Genomic DNA, 19,706 nt, shown 5'->3' on the forward strand with positions numbered 1-19,706 from the left:
TAATGTTTATTTTTGAAAGAGAGAGAGAGAGACAGAACAAAAGAGGGACAAAGAAGGAGACACAGAATCCCAGGCAGGCTCCAGGCTCTGTGCTGATAGTTCAGAGCCTGATATGGGGCTCTAATCCACGAGCTGTGAGATCATGACCTGATCTGAAGTCGGGTGCTTAACTAACGAGCCACTTAGGCACCCCATGTTTATTTAGTTTTTGAGAGGCAGAGAGATCAACCACATCAGTGGGAGAGGGGCAGAGAGAGGGAGACAGAGGATTCAAAGTGAGCTCTGCACTGACAGCAGAGAGCCTGATGAAGGGCTCAAACTCACAAACTGTGAGATCATGACCTAAGCCAAAATTGGACAGTCAGCTGACTAAGCCACCCAGGAGCCCTGGAATTTAAGAAAGAAAACAAATGAATATATGGGAAGGGGGAAGAAAGAAAGAGGAAAGAGAGAGAGAGAGAGAGAGAGAGAGAGAGAGAGAGAGAAGGAAGGAAGGAAGGAGGGAGGGAGGGAGGGAAGGAAGGAAGGAAGGAAGGAAGGAAGGAAGGAAGGAAGGAAGGAAGGAAAGAGAGAAAGAGGGAGAGGGAAGAAGAGAAAGGGAGGGAGGGAGAGAGAGAGAGAGAGAGAGAGAAACCATAAGAGACTCTTAATGATAGAGTACAAACTGAGGGAGGGAGGTGGGTGGAGGATGGGCTAGATGTATGATGGGCATTAAGGAGGGCGTTTGTTGGGATGAGTACTGGGTGTTGTATGTAAGTGATGAAATCACTGAATTCTACTCCTGAAACCAATATTATATGTTAACTAACTATAATTTAAATAAAATTTTTTTAAAGATTCTGCAGAATTAGTCCATATTTTATATCTACAAGTCTTTGGAGTTCTTCAAACCTTGGCAGGAGATGGGTAAATTAGATCTCCACCTTTATCAAAACATGAAATGGCCTCTTGTCCACAATGTCTACGTCTTTCCCAGCTGTGCAAAGTGGTCTATTTACATAAAAGTGATCCTTTCAGAAGATGTTCGGTGCTTTTCAGTCATCCCTAGAAATAAAATCACAGGTCCTGTCTCACCTTATGCTGAAATGTTTTCACACTTCGGGGAATTACCTGACACCACCTGAATATGGAATTCATTCGGCATTAGTTTCAAAATGATACTGCTTGCAGCTGTCTACAGGATTCCAGAAAGGTGTCAAAGTGGCCTAGAAGGTGTTTCTCGTTCTGAGAACAGGTTGAGTGATTCTCTTTGTTGCAAAAGCCGCAGGGCCTCAGACTTTGGGTTTCCACCAGAGGAAGGTCCTTTTTGGTTCTTTCTCCTGAGAATTGAGTGGAATCCACAGTGTGGTACCTGATGATGCAGGAGCAGAGTGACAGTCAAGCAGTGTCTCTTTAAGACAATTTCCTTTTCTAACTGCATGTTAATGGAAAGATGGGAACGAATTTCTGGATTAGGAGCAATATGCTGTGGTGAAATGGCACGGGCATTAAAATCAACCCAGATCTGACTCCCAGCAGCCGCACTTACAATGAACCTAATATAGAGTGCATAACCTCCCTTGGTCTCAGTTTCTTGATCTATAAAATGAGGATCGTCCCCCTTTCCACTCAAGCTTGTCAAAGAGGTTCATTGATAGAATGTGTCGATTTCCTTGCACGGTTACCGAAGTTTGATGGGTCATGGATCATGGGCAAGGAGAGACCCCGCCCCCTCTTCATGCTCCCGATTTATTTAGCCCCTCATATGGAAGCCCGATATCAGCAAGCAAGGCAAATACAGCAGATGATGCTGTGTGTAGCCCCCGGGGTCCCTAGTGAGGGTATGCTCAGCTGCCTGTGACACAAGGCAGGACTCACTGGCTCATGAAGCTGAATTTTGTGCGGTCCCATAGCCCATTTATATTCGGGGCTGATGTCACCACTCAGGAAGAACTTACAAAAACATTCTCTATCCTCAGTAATACGAACTGACCTCCAGCCCCCTTCTGGTCCTCATGCCAAACAGTCTCGGCAAAGTCACCTTAAAGGGTGGGGCACAGGAGCAGAGGGCCAGGCTCCACAGGTTTCATCTCTGCCTCCATCTTTCCGCACCCCAGAAGATCTTGCCCCAGGATAGCAGGGTGTTTAATGGATAATCATGATCATAACAACGATGCATATCTCAGGTTTAATTCACATGTGTTGCTTCTATTATTGATTTTGTGCTTCTCAGATTTACCAGATAAAGTCACACCAGTTTTAAAATGATTAGTTTAATTTTGCATCTGCATCCTGTCAGGAATCTATTTTTTTGAATATTAATCATCACATTGTACAATTTATGAATTTCAGCTGAGATCCACAGCGTTTGAGCTAATATGGCATTTCTCTTTTATTCTTGTTTGTCTTGTTTTTAGGGTCAAGTTGTGTTCCGGAATGGGGAAAGGATGGGGACCATTAAATTTACTCAATTTCAAGGTAGGCTTTTTGAGGCTTATTCTTTCTAGTTGATGAATTCTTATATTCGGGGATGTTGTGTTTCTGCAGTAAAATACATCAAAAGAAATGGAAGTCTGATGTTCCAGACAAGAGGAAGTAGAGTCAATAGAGTCAATAGAAAACACTTCTCTGTGAAGACATTAGTTTCAACTTATTTAGAATATTTTTCTCAACTGCATGACTTCTCAGGCTGGCAGTCTTCCCACTTTGACTTTGAGAGGTTCACGAAAGTATTGGGGGTGGGGGTTAAACCCACTCCAGTATTCTGAGAAAGCTTGCGTTGTTTCTGGTTTTGATTATAGAAATTTTCAAACAGATCCTAAAGTCGAGAGAACTGCATAATAAACCCTGTGTACCCATCACCTGACTTCAACTATCATCAACATTTTGCTAATCTTGCTTTATCTTTACTCACCCACCTCACCCTTTTTTTTTTGTAATGTTTAAAACAGCTCCCAGACATTATCTCATTTCAATCTATAAATACTACAGTATGCATTCTCAGTAGATAAGGACCTTCCAGAACATAACCATGATACTATTACCCCACCTAAAACATTCAAAAAAGATTCTTTTTTTTTTTAAGTTTATCCATTTTTAGAGAGAAAGAAAAGGAGCACAGGAGCATGGAAAGGGGCAGAGAGAGAAGGGGAGAGAGAGAATCCCAAACAGGTTCCAGGCTGTCAGCCCAGAGCCAGACTAGGGACTCAATCTCACTAACCTTGAGTTCATGACCTGAGCTGAGATCAAAAATCAGACACTATCAACTGAGCCACCCAGGCACCCTAACAATGGTTCTTAGTACAGTTTTAGACTCAGCTTAGACTTAGTTGAGTCTTGGATCCTCTAGTTTTCTCCAAAATGCCTTTATAGTGTGTGGGAGAATCCACACAAGGTGCATTCATTGCATCTGGTTGAGATTTCTCTTTCATCTGTTAACCCATAATCATCCCCCACATGCTTGTTGTAGGTCATTCTTTTTTTTTTTTTAATCTTTTATTTATTTTTGAGAGAGAGAGAGAGAGACACCATGAGCAGGGGAGGGTCAGAGAGAAAGGGAGCCACAGAATCTGAAGACAGGCTCCAAGCTCTGAGCTAGCTGTCAGCACAGAACCTGACGTGGGGCTCGAACCCACTAACTGTGAGGTCATGACCTGAGCCGAAGCCGGATGCTCAACTGACTGAGCCACCCAGGTGCCCCACTCATTTTTTTTTTTAAGAAACTGGGTCATTTGTTGGATTTTTCTGTTATCCGTGTTTGAAGGGCCTCGGAAACCTTACAGAGCATGTTCCTCGTGTGACGAGGTGGAAGTGGAGGCCCCGAGAAAGGCAGGGGCTTGTCAGAGAGCACAGGGCATCTGTGAGGAGCGGGACTGGGCCTTCCTCCAGGTAGGCACCTCCGTCAGTCATCAGCAGGGTTGTTAGCCAAAACTGCTAGATGCACTGTTCTTTACTGCAGTTTTTTTTTTAGCCTCCGGATGTTTCTGGAAAACCCAGAAACAAGAGCAGTGCCTTCTGCGTCAGATCCCAAAGTCATCCAAGGGAAAGCAAGAAATGGAATTGAGTTATGCGGATTCATTCAAACAAATCCCACTGGACTGAGAGCAGTGAGGAGAGGTGTTGGGTACTGTGGCTCCGTAATGCAGTTTTGTAGATTCACCCATCCGTCGGCTGATGGCGGGTAATTGAAACGCATGTCAGCTCTCTGGCATGCACAAAAGATGTAATTTTCGGCAAATGTAATTATTTTCCCATTTGGTAAGTCTTGCTTCTTCATTGGTTGAACCAAGTAAGCATCTTGGCAAAGATACTTCCTTTTTTTTTCTTTTTTTTTTTTGAGTGATTGTAACTAAATTCTCTTGTCACATTTCCAGTTCTCAAATTATATCATTCTGGGAGAATATTTTATAAAATATTGATTGGCCGATCACAGCTACAAGTCCATGCCAATTTTATTGCCCTTTTTTTCATATGTTAGGATAAGAACCCAACCCCAGTGACTAGTTTTAGACATTTGTAAGGAAGGCGAACAGAAGTCCAGAGCGGGGTCTGACCCACCTCAGCTCAAGTCCATATAGCAAGCACATCACGCAAGTGACTTCACCTGTGTGGAGTTCTCGTCTGTAAAATAGGAATTTAATCCTACCCATCTTCTTGGAATACGGGAAGAACTTGATAAGCTAACACATAGAAATATGTGCATATATTTCCTGCTCAGCATGTAGTAGCAATTATGATTAGCATGGTGTCAAAACTTGTGACACTTTTCTGGGGCAAATCCAGAGTTTCCTGGTGTGTTGAAACCCCCCAGGTGCCTTTCCGTCTGCCTACCCTTTGTGGCTTCTCCCCACACTTAGCTGTATGTAGGATGTCAGACAGGAAAGGGGCTTAGAGATGATCCTGCTCTACTACTTCCTGGTGTAAATGGGAAACTGGGGCCCAGAGGAGGAAGGTGTTCTGCCCTGAGACACAAGCCGGTTAGTGTTAGTTAGAGTATCAGCACAGAGCCCGACACGGGACTCAAACCCACAAACCGTGAGATCATGACCGGAGCCGAAGTTGGACGCTTAACCGACTGAGCCACCCAGGCGCCCCTGTGTCCAGTTTTTATTGAACATCAGAGCTAGGCCTGCAGATACTCCTGTTTATATGGGCTTTTAAAATATTTATTTATTTTGGGGAGAGCACAAGCAGGGGGGGAGCAGAGAGAGGGGTGACAGAGGATCCGAAGTGGGCTCTGTGCTGACAGGCTGACAGCAGCAAGCCTGATGCAGGGCTCGAACTCGTGAACAATGAGATCATGACCTGAGCTGAAGTCAGGTGCTCAACCGACTGAGCCACCCAAGCACCCCCTGTTATATATTTTTAAAACATAGACCCTGTTGATAGAGGGATTCTGTTATTTGGGGGCTGAAATGAGACATCAGAATGCTGTGGGCATGTTTGTGTCAGCACAAGAGTTCATTTTCCAAATGAATCCACTCTCAGAGGTGCATTGTGTGCCGGATGGAGAGGCGTTGCATTATCGAATAGACTCACCAACCTTGGAAGGGTGCTTGGTTATCATCTTATTTCACAGAAGGGAAACTGAGGCCCAGACAGGGGAAGGGACTTGCCTGGAGTATTTCATTCCTTCCGGTCTCTGGGCCCATGCTTCCCTAAGCTGGCCCAGGCTGTTTTCTGGAACTTTCCAGGATTTACTCATAGAACAGGCCTGTCCCCCATCCTGGGGTTACCCACTCTTCCATCGCTTCATGCCACTGGCCTTACAAAAAGGCTTCTAAATGGGACCACCATGTTTTTTCCTGCCGTGTCCTTCACACTGTCTCTCTTCCTGTCTGCTTCTCTCTCCCTCACCTCCTGCCCTCCATTTAGAGGGGACAGTGAACAGCAGGGCTCACCGCAGAGCTGGCTCACAGACAGCCAGCCCCAGCAGTGGGGCCTCTCTTTGCAGGGACTGCTTCAAGACTCACACCCAGGCTGTCTCAAAGCTCACTAACCTCATCTTGTAAGATGGCCCATCCCACCCTCCCTCTGAAGACCTCACGAGATGCTCTTTTAGCTCCTTATTTGTGCAGAGTTCCTGGTACCTTCTGGACCCTTGCATATACCATAATGGAAGCATTTTGTGGGAGACTCTGCTAATGCCTTTACAAAACTAAAACACAAGTGAGCTAGAAATGGGAGGCAGCTTTGGGGAGAAGACTAAAAGGGGAGCCAAGAAACTGTGGTCCTGTACTTTTTGATTCCCAGGCTGCAGAGTTGGTAGGACAAATGTCTGGAACTCGACAGGCCTCCAGTACAAGTTTATTGAATTAATCTGGGGGCAAAACACCTGGATTCAAGTCCTTGCACTGAAACCTAGCAGCAGTGTAACCCTGGGCAAGTCGCTTCATCTCCCTAAGCCTTAGCTAATCCTTAGGAAAATGGGATGGCACTAATGCCAGCCCTTGCCCAACTGGGCTGGGGAAAGGGCCACATGAGATCTTGCTCTACAAATTCTCAAGAGCCGGGAAGCGAGTCACATTCCTGACGCAGCACCTGGCTTCTGGCCCGCTCTTGGTAACGCTCACTGGATTGGTTGGTGGTAGGACTTGGGGACATTTAAGAACATCTTCATTTACTTGTGCTTTCCAGTGACTTGTCTGGCAAACAACAGTTGGCCTTGACAACAGAGTGTGAACCAAAGCTAATTCAAGATGGTGGCCATTGTTGCATCAGGCTGGAGAAATTACCTCTTTTGTAAAGTTAGGAATGCTGGATAAACAGAACTGTTCTAGAATAATGTGCCAGGGTTAGACTCGTGGCCTCTCTTCAGACTGAGGCATTTTTAATCCAGGAAAGGCTTCAGATCCCTATGAATGATCTTCCTCACTCCCAGCTTCTCTCCATTACTTCATTTCCAAGGGTTCCCAGAGCTCTTAACTCTCAACAGGACAGTCGTAGAGGGAGGGTGGTGGATGCCATCAATGACACATCCACACTCCCTGAGCATCCATACTTCCAAAGAAACATCTTGTTAAAGGCACCTGCACCCCCACTCTGTGCAAGGAGAAGGCCAGATGTCCGGGGAGTTAGCCCTTCCAGGGACAGCCTGCACCAAGGAGGAGACAGAAGCAGAGGATAAACCTCTCAGCATCCTTCCCTCTTGGGTGGGGATGCTCTGCTCTGTCTCCAGGGGTCCCCAGTGGAATTTTGCCTCAGTTGCCCACCCAGAAACCTGCTCATTAATGGCTCCTTACTTGCTCTCTTCCCTTCCCTGTCTCACCTCCCCATACCCCTTCCGGGTGCCCTAGGATCACCTCTCCAGTAAATTCCATACCCTCTTACTCTTGTCTCAGGCACGGTTCTGAGTGACCCACCAGAGGTCAAAGCAGGCACTAGCATCCTGTTGGCCGCACCCCTTGGGTGTAGTGGGGCCAAGACTTGGACCCCTTTCGATCCCACATTCTCTCACCCTCCCCCATGCTGCTGCTGACTTCCATGCAACCACGTGGAGAGGAGGATGAATGCCAGGGAATTGGCTTCTTTTTTCTCTCAAGAGAAGAAAGAATCCATGTTCCTGCCCAAGTCTAAACACAGTTCAGAATTTGCAGCAGGGGAGGAAGTCGAGTGAAGCCATGATTAGAGCCTTGTTTGTGCTCTTCGGCGGCTCTGAGCATCTGTGTGCTCGCTCCCTCACCGGCCCTGCCTTCATTAGGCCTGTTTGTCAGAGTTGCAGCAAACGGTGATGTGCTTGGATTTCACACGCCTTCTGTGCAACATAAAGGGCTCAGACTTCGGACTTTTATGTTTGGGCACCTGACTTGAAGGGCTGGGGTCTTCCACCATGCCAGCAGTATAAATGTCATTCAGAAGGTACCTAGTGACATGTGGGCTTGTCCTCCCCGGGGACAGCCATTAATTACCGTTCCGTCTTTGGGGTAACAGATTTGGTTGTATGCAGTGCACATTTCCTGAGCACCTGCCAGGTGCTTTACCAAGTCCTCTGAGGGAACCCAAGTTGAATAAGATACAGTCCTTGCCTCCCAGGCGCTTCATAATTTCATGGGCAGAGTGCCAGGGCCGATAAAAGTGGGAAGATAACTTCCCAGAACCTACTAGAAAACTTTCAGAGCTAGTCTGACCCTAGTGTGAGATGCTCGAGGCTGGTTTTTAATATCAAGGAGTGTGTTGGAGCTCCGTCCCCATGGCTGTGGGTCTGGAAAGGCCAGTTGGTTGGACTGCCACTCGACTTGGTGTAATTAAGAGGGAGACAGTCCACTAACCTGCAAGATACTGTGCAGAGCTGTGGGTCAGCAGGAATGCAAGGACACACGTGTATGTGGGCTTCTTGAGGCTGGGAGCCTGACTCTGACACTGCCCAGCCTTCATGATCCAGAACTTACCTTTCAGAGAGCCTAAGGAAGGTAGCCTGGAAGATAGAATTATTTAGCAGACCTGGTGTTTCATTGAGCCATAGACTCTCCATGTTGAGAGTCTCTTCTGCAGCATTACTTCTACTTAAATGCCTCCAGTGATGGGGAACTCACCTCCTGTCATGGAAAAAGTCTATGAGTATTCAAAGTCTTTGCTTCTTCATCACTAGCTAGGTGCTGTGGCTTAGTCTCTCTAAGCCATCATTTCAACATTCGGTTTAAAATAGCAAAATCAAAGGAGATCACTTCCTTTGCTTTGAGCGATGGTGAGAATTCGAGGACATGAAGCTATGAACATTTTGGAGACTGGCACAGAGCAGGGCGGTGGCGGCTGTACGCCCAGATTTGCCCCCTACCAGAATTTTTCAAGAAAAGTAAGATCTTCTTCCCTTAGGACACATTTCATGTTCCTCATTTCATGGGGCACTGTTATCATTGGCCCAGGAAAGCCCCTCTCTGTTTCTTTGTCTGTGCCCTTATCTCTAGCATCTGATCTCCTCCCCTCTCCCACCTGCCCCAGGGGAGGGCAAATACTCAGTGTTTTCATGCATACGTTGTTTTGATATGTCCTCACAAAATGTGGATTGATGTCTTGAATGTATATATTTTGATTTACATCTGTGCAACTGGGTTATATATCTTCTTCTGTTTCTTTCTTTTTTTTTTTTTTTTTTTTTTTTGCTCCCCAGTCAGCGCTTTGGTTTTTGGAGATCCTTCCATATTCCCGTGTGAACATCTGAGCCTTGACTTTCAGTGATCATTCTATGGGGTGCATTCCTCTTTCCCCACCCACTCTCCCAGTGACAGATACCCAGGCCGCCTTCAGCTCCCTACCTGTACAAATAACGAGTGTCCCTTTATGAACCCAAATGGGCATGAACCTAGGACAAATGTCCAGGAGGAGAATGTTGGCCAGACAGGTGGGTGAACACTAAACATGCCTAAGATGTGCCAAATGGCTCTTTCGACACCCGCACCTGTCTCCACTGCCACCAGCATGGGGATTCCTGCCCCTCCTCCCACCAGTACTTGCCAATCTCCAACTCTCTCGTTTTCTGCCAATCCAGAGGAAAAAGTAATGTCATTCTGTGGTTTTAAATATCACTTCCCTGTTTACTAATGAGGTTTGGGCATTTCTTCTTGTGCTTATGAACCATTTGTTGATTATGACCACTTTCATTCTGAGGGTACTGTTGCCTTGCTGATTTGATAGAGATCATTATATCTTCTGAATCTTAGTCCCCTTTACATTTAGGCTTTGGAGAGATCTTCTCCCACTCAGCCACTTGTCTATAAAGTACTTGTTGACCAGAAGTTCTTAATTTTGCTGTGGATGAATTCCTGTTTCTCCCCTATGGTTTGGGCTTTTGAAGTTCCTTAAAACTAAATCATTTCCTGGCACTTTCATGCCAGGCCCTGACAGCACACAGAGGGTGCCAAGCTGGGTAAGACGCAGCCACCTGCCCTCAGAGAGCAGGGCACCAGGGGGCACAGACACAGAACCTTAAGTGCACATGACATGTGGTGAGGGCATTCAGATGAGGGGCAGTTGGCTCCACCTGGCAGATTCCAGAAAGGCTACCTGGGAGAGGTGGCATGCAAGATGAATTCTGAAGGGCCAGTAGGAGTTAGCCAAGAAGAGAAGAAAAAATGTGTTCTTGGGGCAGATAACCTGTTGTGTTTGTGTGCGTCCTGTGCACCCCCTGATATTTAGCTTTTGCCCCTGGCCCAGTTTGCCTAAGTTGATAGACAAATCTGCCCTTAGTAGGGTTATTATATTCCCAAGCCATTTGGCCAGAGTCCACCCAGCCTGTTAAAAATTTCCAACCAAAGTTCCCTGACACTAAGTTGTTAAAAACGTGGCAGTGGCATATTGTTTGTGAAGATGGAGAAGAGTGTTTGCAGATTTGGGCCAAGAAAGCACAAAGTCCGATTGCTCAGTGCTGCCGAGGGGTGCAGCTCAGCTCTTCTCCTCACTGGGGGACAGGAGAGTGACGCTCTAGGGCCTGCCCACAGGCAGTGACCAGATCAAGGATTACTTCCTAAGGAATGGCTGGTCATCTGGAGAAGAGAAAATCAAAGCCCACGATCACCATGCTCTGACCTCTGGAGATCCATCAGGAACAGGGGTCCATGCCAGGGGTCCATGTGATGTGTGCCCCCCTCCGCAGGCAGAGCCAGGTCCCCTGAAGGGAAACCTCAGGAGGCTGGTTTCAGCTTGGAATGAGGAAGTGAGGAAAACCCTTCCAAGCAATCACAGAATCATCCTACAAGAGTTGGAGGCCATGGACATCTCTCCGTACAGCCCATTTGGCTTTAGCAAAACCCATGAAGGGGCCGAGACTTCCGGGGGGCTCCTCACCGATTGACGGCGGAGCGAGACTAGCTCCAAGGGTCCTGTCTGCCAGCCAGAGCTGTTTCCTACCCCCAAGTTTAGGGTTTTGGTCGGGGGTCCTGCAAGGAACGGAGTGAGGGTATAAGGCTCTCATGTTTTATTTTCCTGGAGTCAAAGCCATTCTGTTTTATACCTCACAGTCGGACATGGAGCCTGTGTGTTTGCGACAAGTCAACTTTAAAGAACACGTACACCTCCTTCCATTCAGATCTAGAGCCAGTTGAGGACAAAGGGATGGTGAAGGGTGAGGGGAGGAGAGCCCACCACTGCCCTCCCACCTGGGACCCGGGTCCCCGGAGGAGGCAGAACCGCTCTGATGGCGGCTGTCTCCCAGCCGTCTCGTGCGTGTTCCCAGGCCCACAGCCAGCAAATATTTTCAGACTGGACTTTTTTTGGCAGCCCAGTTTCCACCAATGGGACCTATTTTCTTTTACGTATCATCCAAATATAAAATCTGAAATGAAGAATGAGCTTTTTAAAGAAAACCCTTCTTTTTTGCCCCACAACAAGGAAGAGGCATTGTTCTGCAGGAGAGGGGCTCTCTGTTCCACATTATTTTTAGCCTCTCAGAACGGAAAGTGTCGGCACTGAAAGGCCTTCAGTCGAATGTAGTGGTTCTCAACTTTGGCTGTGCGTTAGGATCTGCTTAGGGGACTTTTTAAAAATACTGCTGCCTGGGGCACCTGGATGGCTCTGTAGGTTAAGCGTCTGACTTCGGCTGAGGTCATAATCTCAAAGTTCATGAGTTCGAGCCCCGCATTGGGTAAGCTCCAGCCCTGATTCAGGTGAATATAAGCACCTCTTAGGGTGAGCCCTGCTTCTCTCTGTCTCTGTTTCTGTCTCTCTGCCCTTCACTCACTTGCACCCTCTCTCTCTCTCTAATAAACAACAATACTGCTACCCAGACCCACTCCTCACCCCCCAGAAGTTCTAATATAATGGGCCCATATTAGGACTCAGGCATATATATTTTCTAGCAGTTTCCTGGGTGATACTAATGCCCGGCCAGGGCTGAGAACCATTGGAAAGAAGCCCTGCAGTGCAGTTAGCAGATGGGGAAACTGAGGCCCAGAGAAAGGAACAGTGTGTCCAGGGTCACGCAGTGAGTCAGTGGCAAGCACAGCGGAGTTGTGGGGGCCGGGAGGCCAGCCTGGGACACATTCAACACTGCAGCCCTCTGCTCAGCTCCTTCATCCACACCCCCCACCCCCTAGTGGACCCTTCTAGTCTGTCCGCAGATGCCCTGGTCCACAGTCTGTAAGGCCCAGCCTGTAACCAAGTGAGTGGCTACTGTTTGCACAATGGAGTTGACAGGGAATCCAAGAGTTAATAATGTGGTGTGTGCCTCTCTCTCATGGTCTCCACCAGCAGGGCCATGCGTGAATGGAAGAGCACAGGGTGCACCATCATTCCACCTGGAGACCCGAGAGGGGCCCTGAGTATGGGACGGAGGGGGGCGGGGGCATACTGTGTTACCTGGGGACGCCAGAAGCGAGACTTCAGGTTCCACTCAGGAACTACCCAGCTGGCAGGAACCATAACACCTGGGCACACCTCGGGCACAGCTCCCACACCCGAGGCTGTCACTGATGCCCTCAGCACACAGAAACTGAGGTGTGCAGAGGGGAGGGGGAGGACTTAGGGAAGGCTTCATGGAAGAGGTGGGTGCAGGGTTGGGCCATGTTGGTTTAGTAGCAGGAGGGGAAAGCCTCCGTCCAAGCTCCGTGGTGGGGAGCTATGGCAGTAAGAAAACATAGGGAGTGTTTGCGGATCTAGTAAATAGCTCAGTCACTTTTATCATGAGGCAAACAACGTCTCAGACACTTACTGCGATTTAGGCTGCAAGCCAGAAATGGCCAGTATTCTCTCTAGTCCTCATGGCCACACTGAGAGTTCCCATTTTATAGCCACAACCACCTGCTAACAAAGTGCAGGCTGGAGGGGGACAGTCTCTGCAGATGAGAACAACCTTACCTCCCTGGTAGGACTGGGTGAGGCTCTCGTCTCTAAACCACAATGTCAGAGATTGTGAATTTTTTTTAATCTTTGTGTCTCCAGACTCCAGCCTAGAGCCTGACACATAATAGCCCCCCAGTCAATGTGTGTTGAATGAATGAACACGTGATTAAGAGATTCAGCATAAGCATCCCGCAGCGCACCCAGATGTCCAAGGCCACCTTGATCATGGGAAAGGACAGAACCTAATCTTCCCCCACTCACACTGCAGCTTTTGAGGAGTCTAAATCATGAAATACCTGGGGCCGGCATGCAGCAAGGACTCTGAAAATGTGGGCTAAGTGACCAGTGTGAGCTCTGCTCAGTACTGGTGGTGAAAGTGGTCTGAATCCAGGAGTAGGGGAGCCAAGTTCAGGCCACTTGCTCACTGCCAGCACATGGCTCTGAGTGTTCACTGACCTTCTCTGAGGCTCCGCCCCCATCTACAGACTGGGTCGAGTCAAGCCCAGCTCATGGTTTGCCATGAGCCTTAAATGCAAGAACGTGAGAAGCACGTGTGATCCCCCAAGTGGCACCCCAGGGAGGGATTACGGTGATGATGGCTTTCTTCGGAAGCAGAGCATTATTTTGGCGCCAAGGGACAGCGCCGCAGGGTGTGTGAACCAGAGAGCTGGCCGTGTGCTGGGGACACCGTAGGGTGCCAGCCACACCACTTCCCGGCCCCTGGTGATTTGTTCCCATCAGCCTGCATATTTCATGAGCTGCCTCCCCACGCCAGATAAATAAATCAGGGCCTCCTCTGAGCGGTGGGAGCTGATTGGGGCGGAGGACTTTAAAAGGCCTGAGCAGGGATGCTGGAGCTCCCAGCAGAGTCTGCTAATGTGACATTTAGGAGCTAGGACCCAGGCAAGCGACAACCACCTGCACAATGTGACACCACCCCCAAATGGCAGGGAGACCATTGTGAGGAGTAGCGAGTGACTTTTACAGCCCTGTTGTCCACCCCACAGTCAAAGGAACACAGGAGAAGGGTGGCCTGTGGGATTCCCTGTTCCGCTTCCTGAATGTTCATAAGGGACCAGCAGCACATTTGCATCTCTGCAAAGAAATTCACGTGGAGCCAGAGCCCCAGCCAGCCGGTCGTGCCCCCAGTGCAAGTTTGGAATTCCTACAGCCGTGCCACTTTACCACCTCTGGGCATTCTGATGCCCAGCATCTGCAGCTCAGGGGACCCGCTTGCCCTGTGGTGGGCACATGGGCATGGCTCTCCAGTTATTACACTCAGGAGGCACACATGGCCCATAGAGAGGGCAGCTTGGCACAGAATGGTCACTGCTCAGGGACCCCATGAAGGCAGCCCTACAAGAACATGGGCCATGGGAAATGTCCTGGGTTTGAGACTGGGCTCTACTCTTAAAATGAGGGAGGGGCAGCAAACCTACAACCTGCTGAGCCTTAGTTTCCTCGTCTGTTTGGTGGGACTGAAACCACCAACGCCAGCCATGAGAACTGAACAAAAAAGGCACATAAAGTTCCTGGCACAGATCCAGGCACGTTGTTAGGGATCAGTGACTCTTCAGTGGGCCTCCCTGCCTACTCCCCAACCCCCTAAGCCTGTTCTGCCCTGGGGGCTTCACTCTACTTCCATACTCCTTGCTTTTGGCCCTTCTTCACCTGAAACTGCTTCATCTCTGGTCACCAGAGCCACACACACCAAATCCACTGACCCCCTGCTCAAGGGGGTTGTTTTTCTAGTCTCAGTGACATGTGACATTGTCCCTGTCCTTGGCGCCCATGCTGCCCACTCTCTCTGCCATCCTGCTCCCAGCATCCTGGCCAGTAGTTCCCAGTTCCTTGCAGCATCCTTGCTCTACCCACCCTAGGAGGTGCTCCCCAGGGTTCTGCCCGTGGTCCCCTCCTCCCCTCAGTCCTTTCCTCCCCTTGGCCCTCTCCTCCCCTTGCACTGTCCCTAGGGATCGCCTAGCTGCCCCCAGGCTCCATCTCCCAGCCTACATGCTGATGGTGCTGACTCTGTCCCCAGCCCAGAACTCTCCCCGTATCCAGACCCAACGACATCTCCAATCTCATGACCCATAAGCACGTCAGGCTCAGCATGCCCAGACCGGAATGTGACAACTTTCCCACTTCTCTGACCCTCTCCTGCTGAGTTCTCTCTCAAGGACTGGTACCTGAGCCCTTCAGACACTTGCCTCACTCCCCTGTTCCCCACACCCCCCCCCACATTTGATCACCCAGTTGTCCAGATTTTACTTGGAAAAAAAACCTTTGTCAAATCTGGTACCCCCATTCTTCATTCTTCTTATCACTGTCCTGGGCCAGTATCATCATCTTTATTCCTGAAGATGACCAAAACAATGACCTAAACCCACCAGCAGAATAGTATCAAGGATAAATTTAAATGAATCACTTGAGTCTGAAAACACACCTGAATAAGTGTATATGCAGGAGATTGTGCTCGATATGACACAGCAGAGCAATGTGGCCTCTGAAAGATGCGAATTCCACCTGAGGATGCATTAATAGGAATATAATGTACACAACAATGGAGGGGACGATCCCCTGTACTTGCTGCCGACCAGATAATGCCTAAAGACATATGTCCTTGAGTCTATACTCGGTCAGACACAGTGACATTGTATGGTGCAGCCTAAGGAGGGGCCCGGAGAGGGCAGAACTGGAAATGATATTCTGTAAGGTGAGGTTGGATTCTTGCACAAGGGGGATGATCTATCTTTGTCTCTAGGACTGTCCTGGAGTGGAGGGAGCAGAAGTGGTTTGTGTAGCCTTAGATGACAGAGCCAGATACCAGAGGAAAGTTACAGAGAGACCCCTCAGCTCAATGACCAGGAAGGACTTGGTAACTAAGTCCAGTTATGAGGGGAATGAGCCCCCATCCATGACACATACAGCAAAGGCCAGGTGACCAGTGGGCGAGATGGTGTAAGAGGGCGCCTGTTTCACCCCAGATCAGGTTGGAGATTTTGTGATTCTGCCTGTAAGAGGCCCTGTGGGAAAGGAAAGCCTGCGAGAATATAGCCAGGGCCTACAGGGGAGCAAGGGCGAGGACAGGAGCAGCTGCCATCGGCACAGGACTCCGATCTAACTAGCCACTGTCTCTTGCTCCCGCAGACAGCAGGGAGGTGAAGGTGGGAGAGTACAACGCTGTGGCCGACACACTGGAGATCATCAACGACACTATCAGGTTCCAAGGTAAGGCCGGTGGGCTTCTCGTAGGAGGAGGCCTACTTGGTTGCCCCTTGCAAGCCCAGATGTTTTCTGAGGGGTGGGGACAACCTCAGAGTCCTTGGCTTCCTAGGGAAGAAGGAACCTCCTTTCCTCTTACCACACATACTCATTCACTGAGCACGGTGTCCCCATCACTCACGTGGGAGTGAGGTCACTGGAATTTGCATGGAGTCCCGGCTCTCACTGGCGCATCTATGTTTAAACCAGTCCATGGTCAGGAGTAATTCTATTTAAATGCGGCCCAGCTAAATTTAGCTCCTTCTTTGAGAGAGAACTTGGTTGGGTTGATAATAAAGCCTGTCCATCTGCTGGTCTTCCTGGAAGATGATCCCCTCTTGTGCGGGAGAACTCTTCCTCAGCTTCCAGAACCAGATCAAATGACCCCTCTTCTGTACAGCCTTTCCTGACTGCTCCTTAATTCCATTAGCTGCACTAATGGCTCCCTTCTTTTGGCTTTCATAAGTGTTTGTCTCTGCCTTTCCCATAGTCACTGTCTTTTGCATGGAAATTTCTAGGTTATACCATGAGCTCCCTGACTGGATTCCATTTGACTTTAAACCCCTAATGCCAGCTAGGGTCTGACACATGTTAAAACTTCACATTTGATTAAAAAAATAAATACTTGATTGATCAAGTGAGTGGGTGACTGAGTGGGTGAATAAATGAATGAACAGGAGAGAAGATGAGTCCATCCAGTAGTGGGTGAGTGGATGAATGGATAGACAAGGGAATGAATGAGTGGATGGATGAATAGGTGGATGGATGAGTGGGCTGTGGATGGGCTTAACCATTCTTAATTCCCTCAAGTCCATTCTGGCCTCAACAGCCCAAGCGCCCTTGCCATCAGTCGTCCTGTGCTGGGGATTCTCCACCTCTGCTCGGAGCCCCGCACCATCCCTACCGCTCAGCAAGGGACCTCACTCCATGGCGTCACGTCAAAGCCTCCCTGCTTATCCCTCCCCACTTCTCCTCCTCTTCTTTCAGAGCTCCCCTGCCAAACTGCTTACAGCTCCTCAAATATGCCAAGACACCACCATGCCTTTGCCCCTGCTCAGCCCTCTGCCCAGAATGCCTTTCCCTGATTGTCTTCCTTTTGGGCAGCCAGCCATTCATCTTCTGAGGATTGGCTCCCCCTTCTGTAGCCTTTCCAAAATCCATCTGGGGGGAACCTCACCCTTCTCTTCTACACTTTCATGCTCGGGCTTCTCTGTGTCTTTTGTTACAACCACCTGGATCCTGTCTTTAGAGGCAGTTTTTCATAATGGTTAGAGCACAGTACTCAGTTAGGCAGATCTGGGTTCAAATCCTGCTGGTTTTGCCACTTACGAGCTATAAAAGTCCTTTCACATCTAGAAAACTGTCACCTCTTTATAAAATGGGAATAATCTTCTCTAGCTGTGAGGCTATAGGGTGGATCAAAGGAGGAAATCTCTGTAAAGATGCTTAGCCCTGGTAAACATTCAGTAAATACGATTGCATATTATTGCCTTTTTTTTTTCATGTGGCTAGTATAGATGTCCCTTGGAGACAGGGACTGTTTCTTGGTTATCTCTGAATCGCTGGCACCCAGCCCCGGGTCTGACAGGTAGAAAGTGATTATTCATGATGACTGATCATGATTGATGATGGTGAATGAAGGTATAATGAGGGATGGAGGAACAGTGAAGAATAGATGAGTAACGAGTGAATGGATTGTGTGAGGAGCAAGAAAGAAAACTCAGGGCTGCTGCTACTAACGCTTCTGGTAAGTTCCTTACCATGTGGCTTCCATAACATCTTAGTTACGGTGCGCTGTGGGGAGGTGCCATTTTGGGTGGAAGGACAGTGGAGTATGGGAGAGGAGAATTGACATTGTTTCCACATGAACAACTAGTGGTGATACTCATCCCATAACCGCTGGTCCAGACCTCAGATCCTTTCTTGGTGCCCAGAGAAGGATTTGTTCCCAGCCAAGAGCTCGTGGGCACCCCCAAGATGACTCTTAAGACACCGGAGCCCGACTAATGCAGCCAGAGGGTCACATGGAGGCAGGAAGGAGGAAAATGAAGAAAGGGGGAGGACGCTTTCAGACATAAACTTTCACTTCAGGATGCAAGAAATGGTCGTACTTTATTCACCTCGTGTCTGCTCTTTCCCTGACTTTCAGGCCTTGAAGCTATTCCTTAAAAATGTTCCTCTACGTGGAATTGCTTAAAGCTCTACGTGAACCATGCCAGCAGGTTCCTAGTTGTTTTCGAACCTGGCAACTTCCCTAGACTGCTTAGATGGTTCGAATTCTTTTTATCCCCTAAATGTTTCCAAACACATTTGAACTTGCTAGCAGAGTTTTTTAAACACAGATGTTCAGGGGAGATCTCAAACCCTTCTGCCACACCTGCCCATATCCTCTGCTTTCTCCTGGGAGCAGGGGTATAACCAAGGCAGGCACCCATGGCACAGCCATGGTGGGGTCATCATGACACCTGGTGGGTCTCCCTGGGCTCCCCCGTGTCCCCACTGGAGAGAAAACTCCCAGCGTCTCACAGTTCCACAGCAGTAACCCAGCTTGAAATAGCAGCTGAGAAAAAAGGGATTTGTAAGAAGTGGGGTGGAGTGGGGAGGATCCCTACAGGCCCCTCCCCCATGCCAGCCTGCCTCTGGACATGTTTGCCAGTGACCACAAAGATGAGTTTTCTCTGAGGAACTCAGGTCTCTCCTAGGTTCCTGGTGCCCCCAGAGAATGAGCGAAGACGGCTCTGCAGAGAAATGGAATCCCACAGTTTGGGCCCAGTCCTGGCGCAGCAGGGAGGGGGAGGCATGCCAGTAGCTTCTGCTTCCCACAGTGAGTGAGTCTTATGAAAAGGGAAAACCAGGAAAAGCTTTTGTAACATAATGACCTTAATGCAGGAAACCCACGGCCAGAGACCTAGATGGGTCCATGGAACTGATAGGCAAGGTGTGTGCCCTGCTGAGGGTGGTCATTGTCATGTGTCAGAGCGGAGTCCGTGAGAGTCCCAGCTGGGTTCCTCATCCCCAGTGGCACCCAGTGGTACCCACTCACAGCATCCAGCCCTGTGCCTTCTGAGCTGCTGTTACCTTTGGGAACAAATGAGGGTGTTTTTTCAACAGAGTAATTAGACCAAATCAAATTCTACTCTTTTAATCGCGATTATATGCATCACAAATTCCTTATGGATTCTATTTAGAGAAAGAAAGGAGTCCTAGCGAGGGCTCCCTGCCGAATAGACTGGCCAAGCCCTGGAGCGCCCCCCACCACCACTGCCTCTGGTAGACGGGTCCTGCACAGAGGGGGCACACAGGTGCCAGATGGCGAGAGTGTGCAGACAGAGAGGTTCTTGAGGACTGACCATACACTGGGTTCAGCCAGTGTCTGTTCTTGGTCTTCTAGGATCCGAACCACCAAAAGACAAGACCATCATCCTGGAGCAGCTCCGAAAGATCTCCCTACCTCTCTACAGCATCCTCTCTGCCCTCACCATCCTGGGGATGATCATGGCCAGCGCTTTTCTCTTCTTCAACATCAAGAATCGGAATCAGAAGTAAGCCACTCACACCCTCCTCTTGGATGATGCTTTCTGGATTGACAACCCTCATGGATAACGTGTAGGGGCATCATGCGACAGATTCATCAAGGGCAAAGAAGTTTCTGGGGCAGTTTTCTAAAATGGTCATTCAGTCACTGGGGTGTTACT

At 48.9% G+C, this 19,706-nt stretch overlaps 1 protein-coding gene across 1 annotated transcript in view; it reads left to right on the forward strand.

Annotated features, from left to right (window-relative positions):
* The window catches only part of GABBR2 (gamma-aminobutyric acid type B receptor subunit 2), a 338,745-nt gene that overhangs the window by 240,165 nt on the left and 78,874 nt on the right, over nt 1-19,706 (forward strand). The window contains exons 8-10 of the mRNA XM_029920582.1: nt 2,397-2,457; nt 15,898-15,978; nt 19,403-19,553. Of these exons, the coding sequence (XP_029776442.1) occupies nt 2,397-2,457; nt 15,898-15,978; nt 19,403-19,553 (293 nt within the window). The remainder of the gene's footprint in view (nt 1-2,396; nt 2,458-15,897; nt 15,979-19,402; nt 19,554-19,706) is intronic.

This window comes from Suricata suricatta, chromosome 13, assembly GCF_006229205.1.
Source record: "Suricata suricatta isolate VVHF042 chromosome 13, meerkat_22Aug2017_6uvM2_HiC, whole genome shotgun sequence".
Classification (NCBI taxonomy): domain Eukaryota; kingdom Metazoa; phylum Chordata; class Mammalia; order Carnivora; family Herpestidae; genus Suricata; species Suricata suricatta.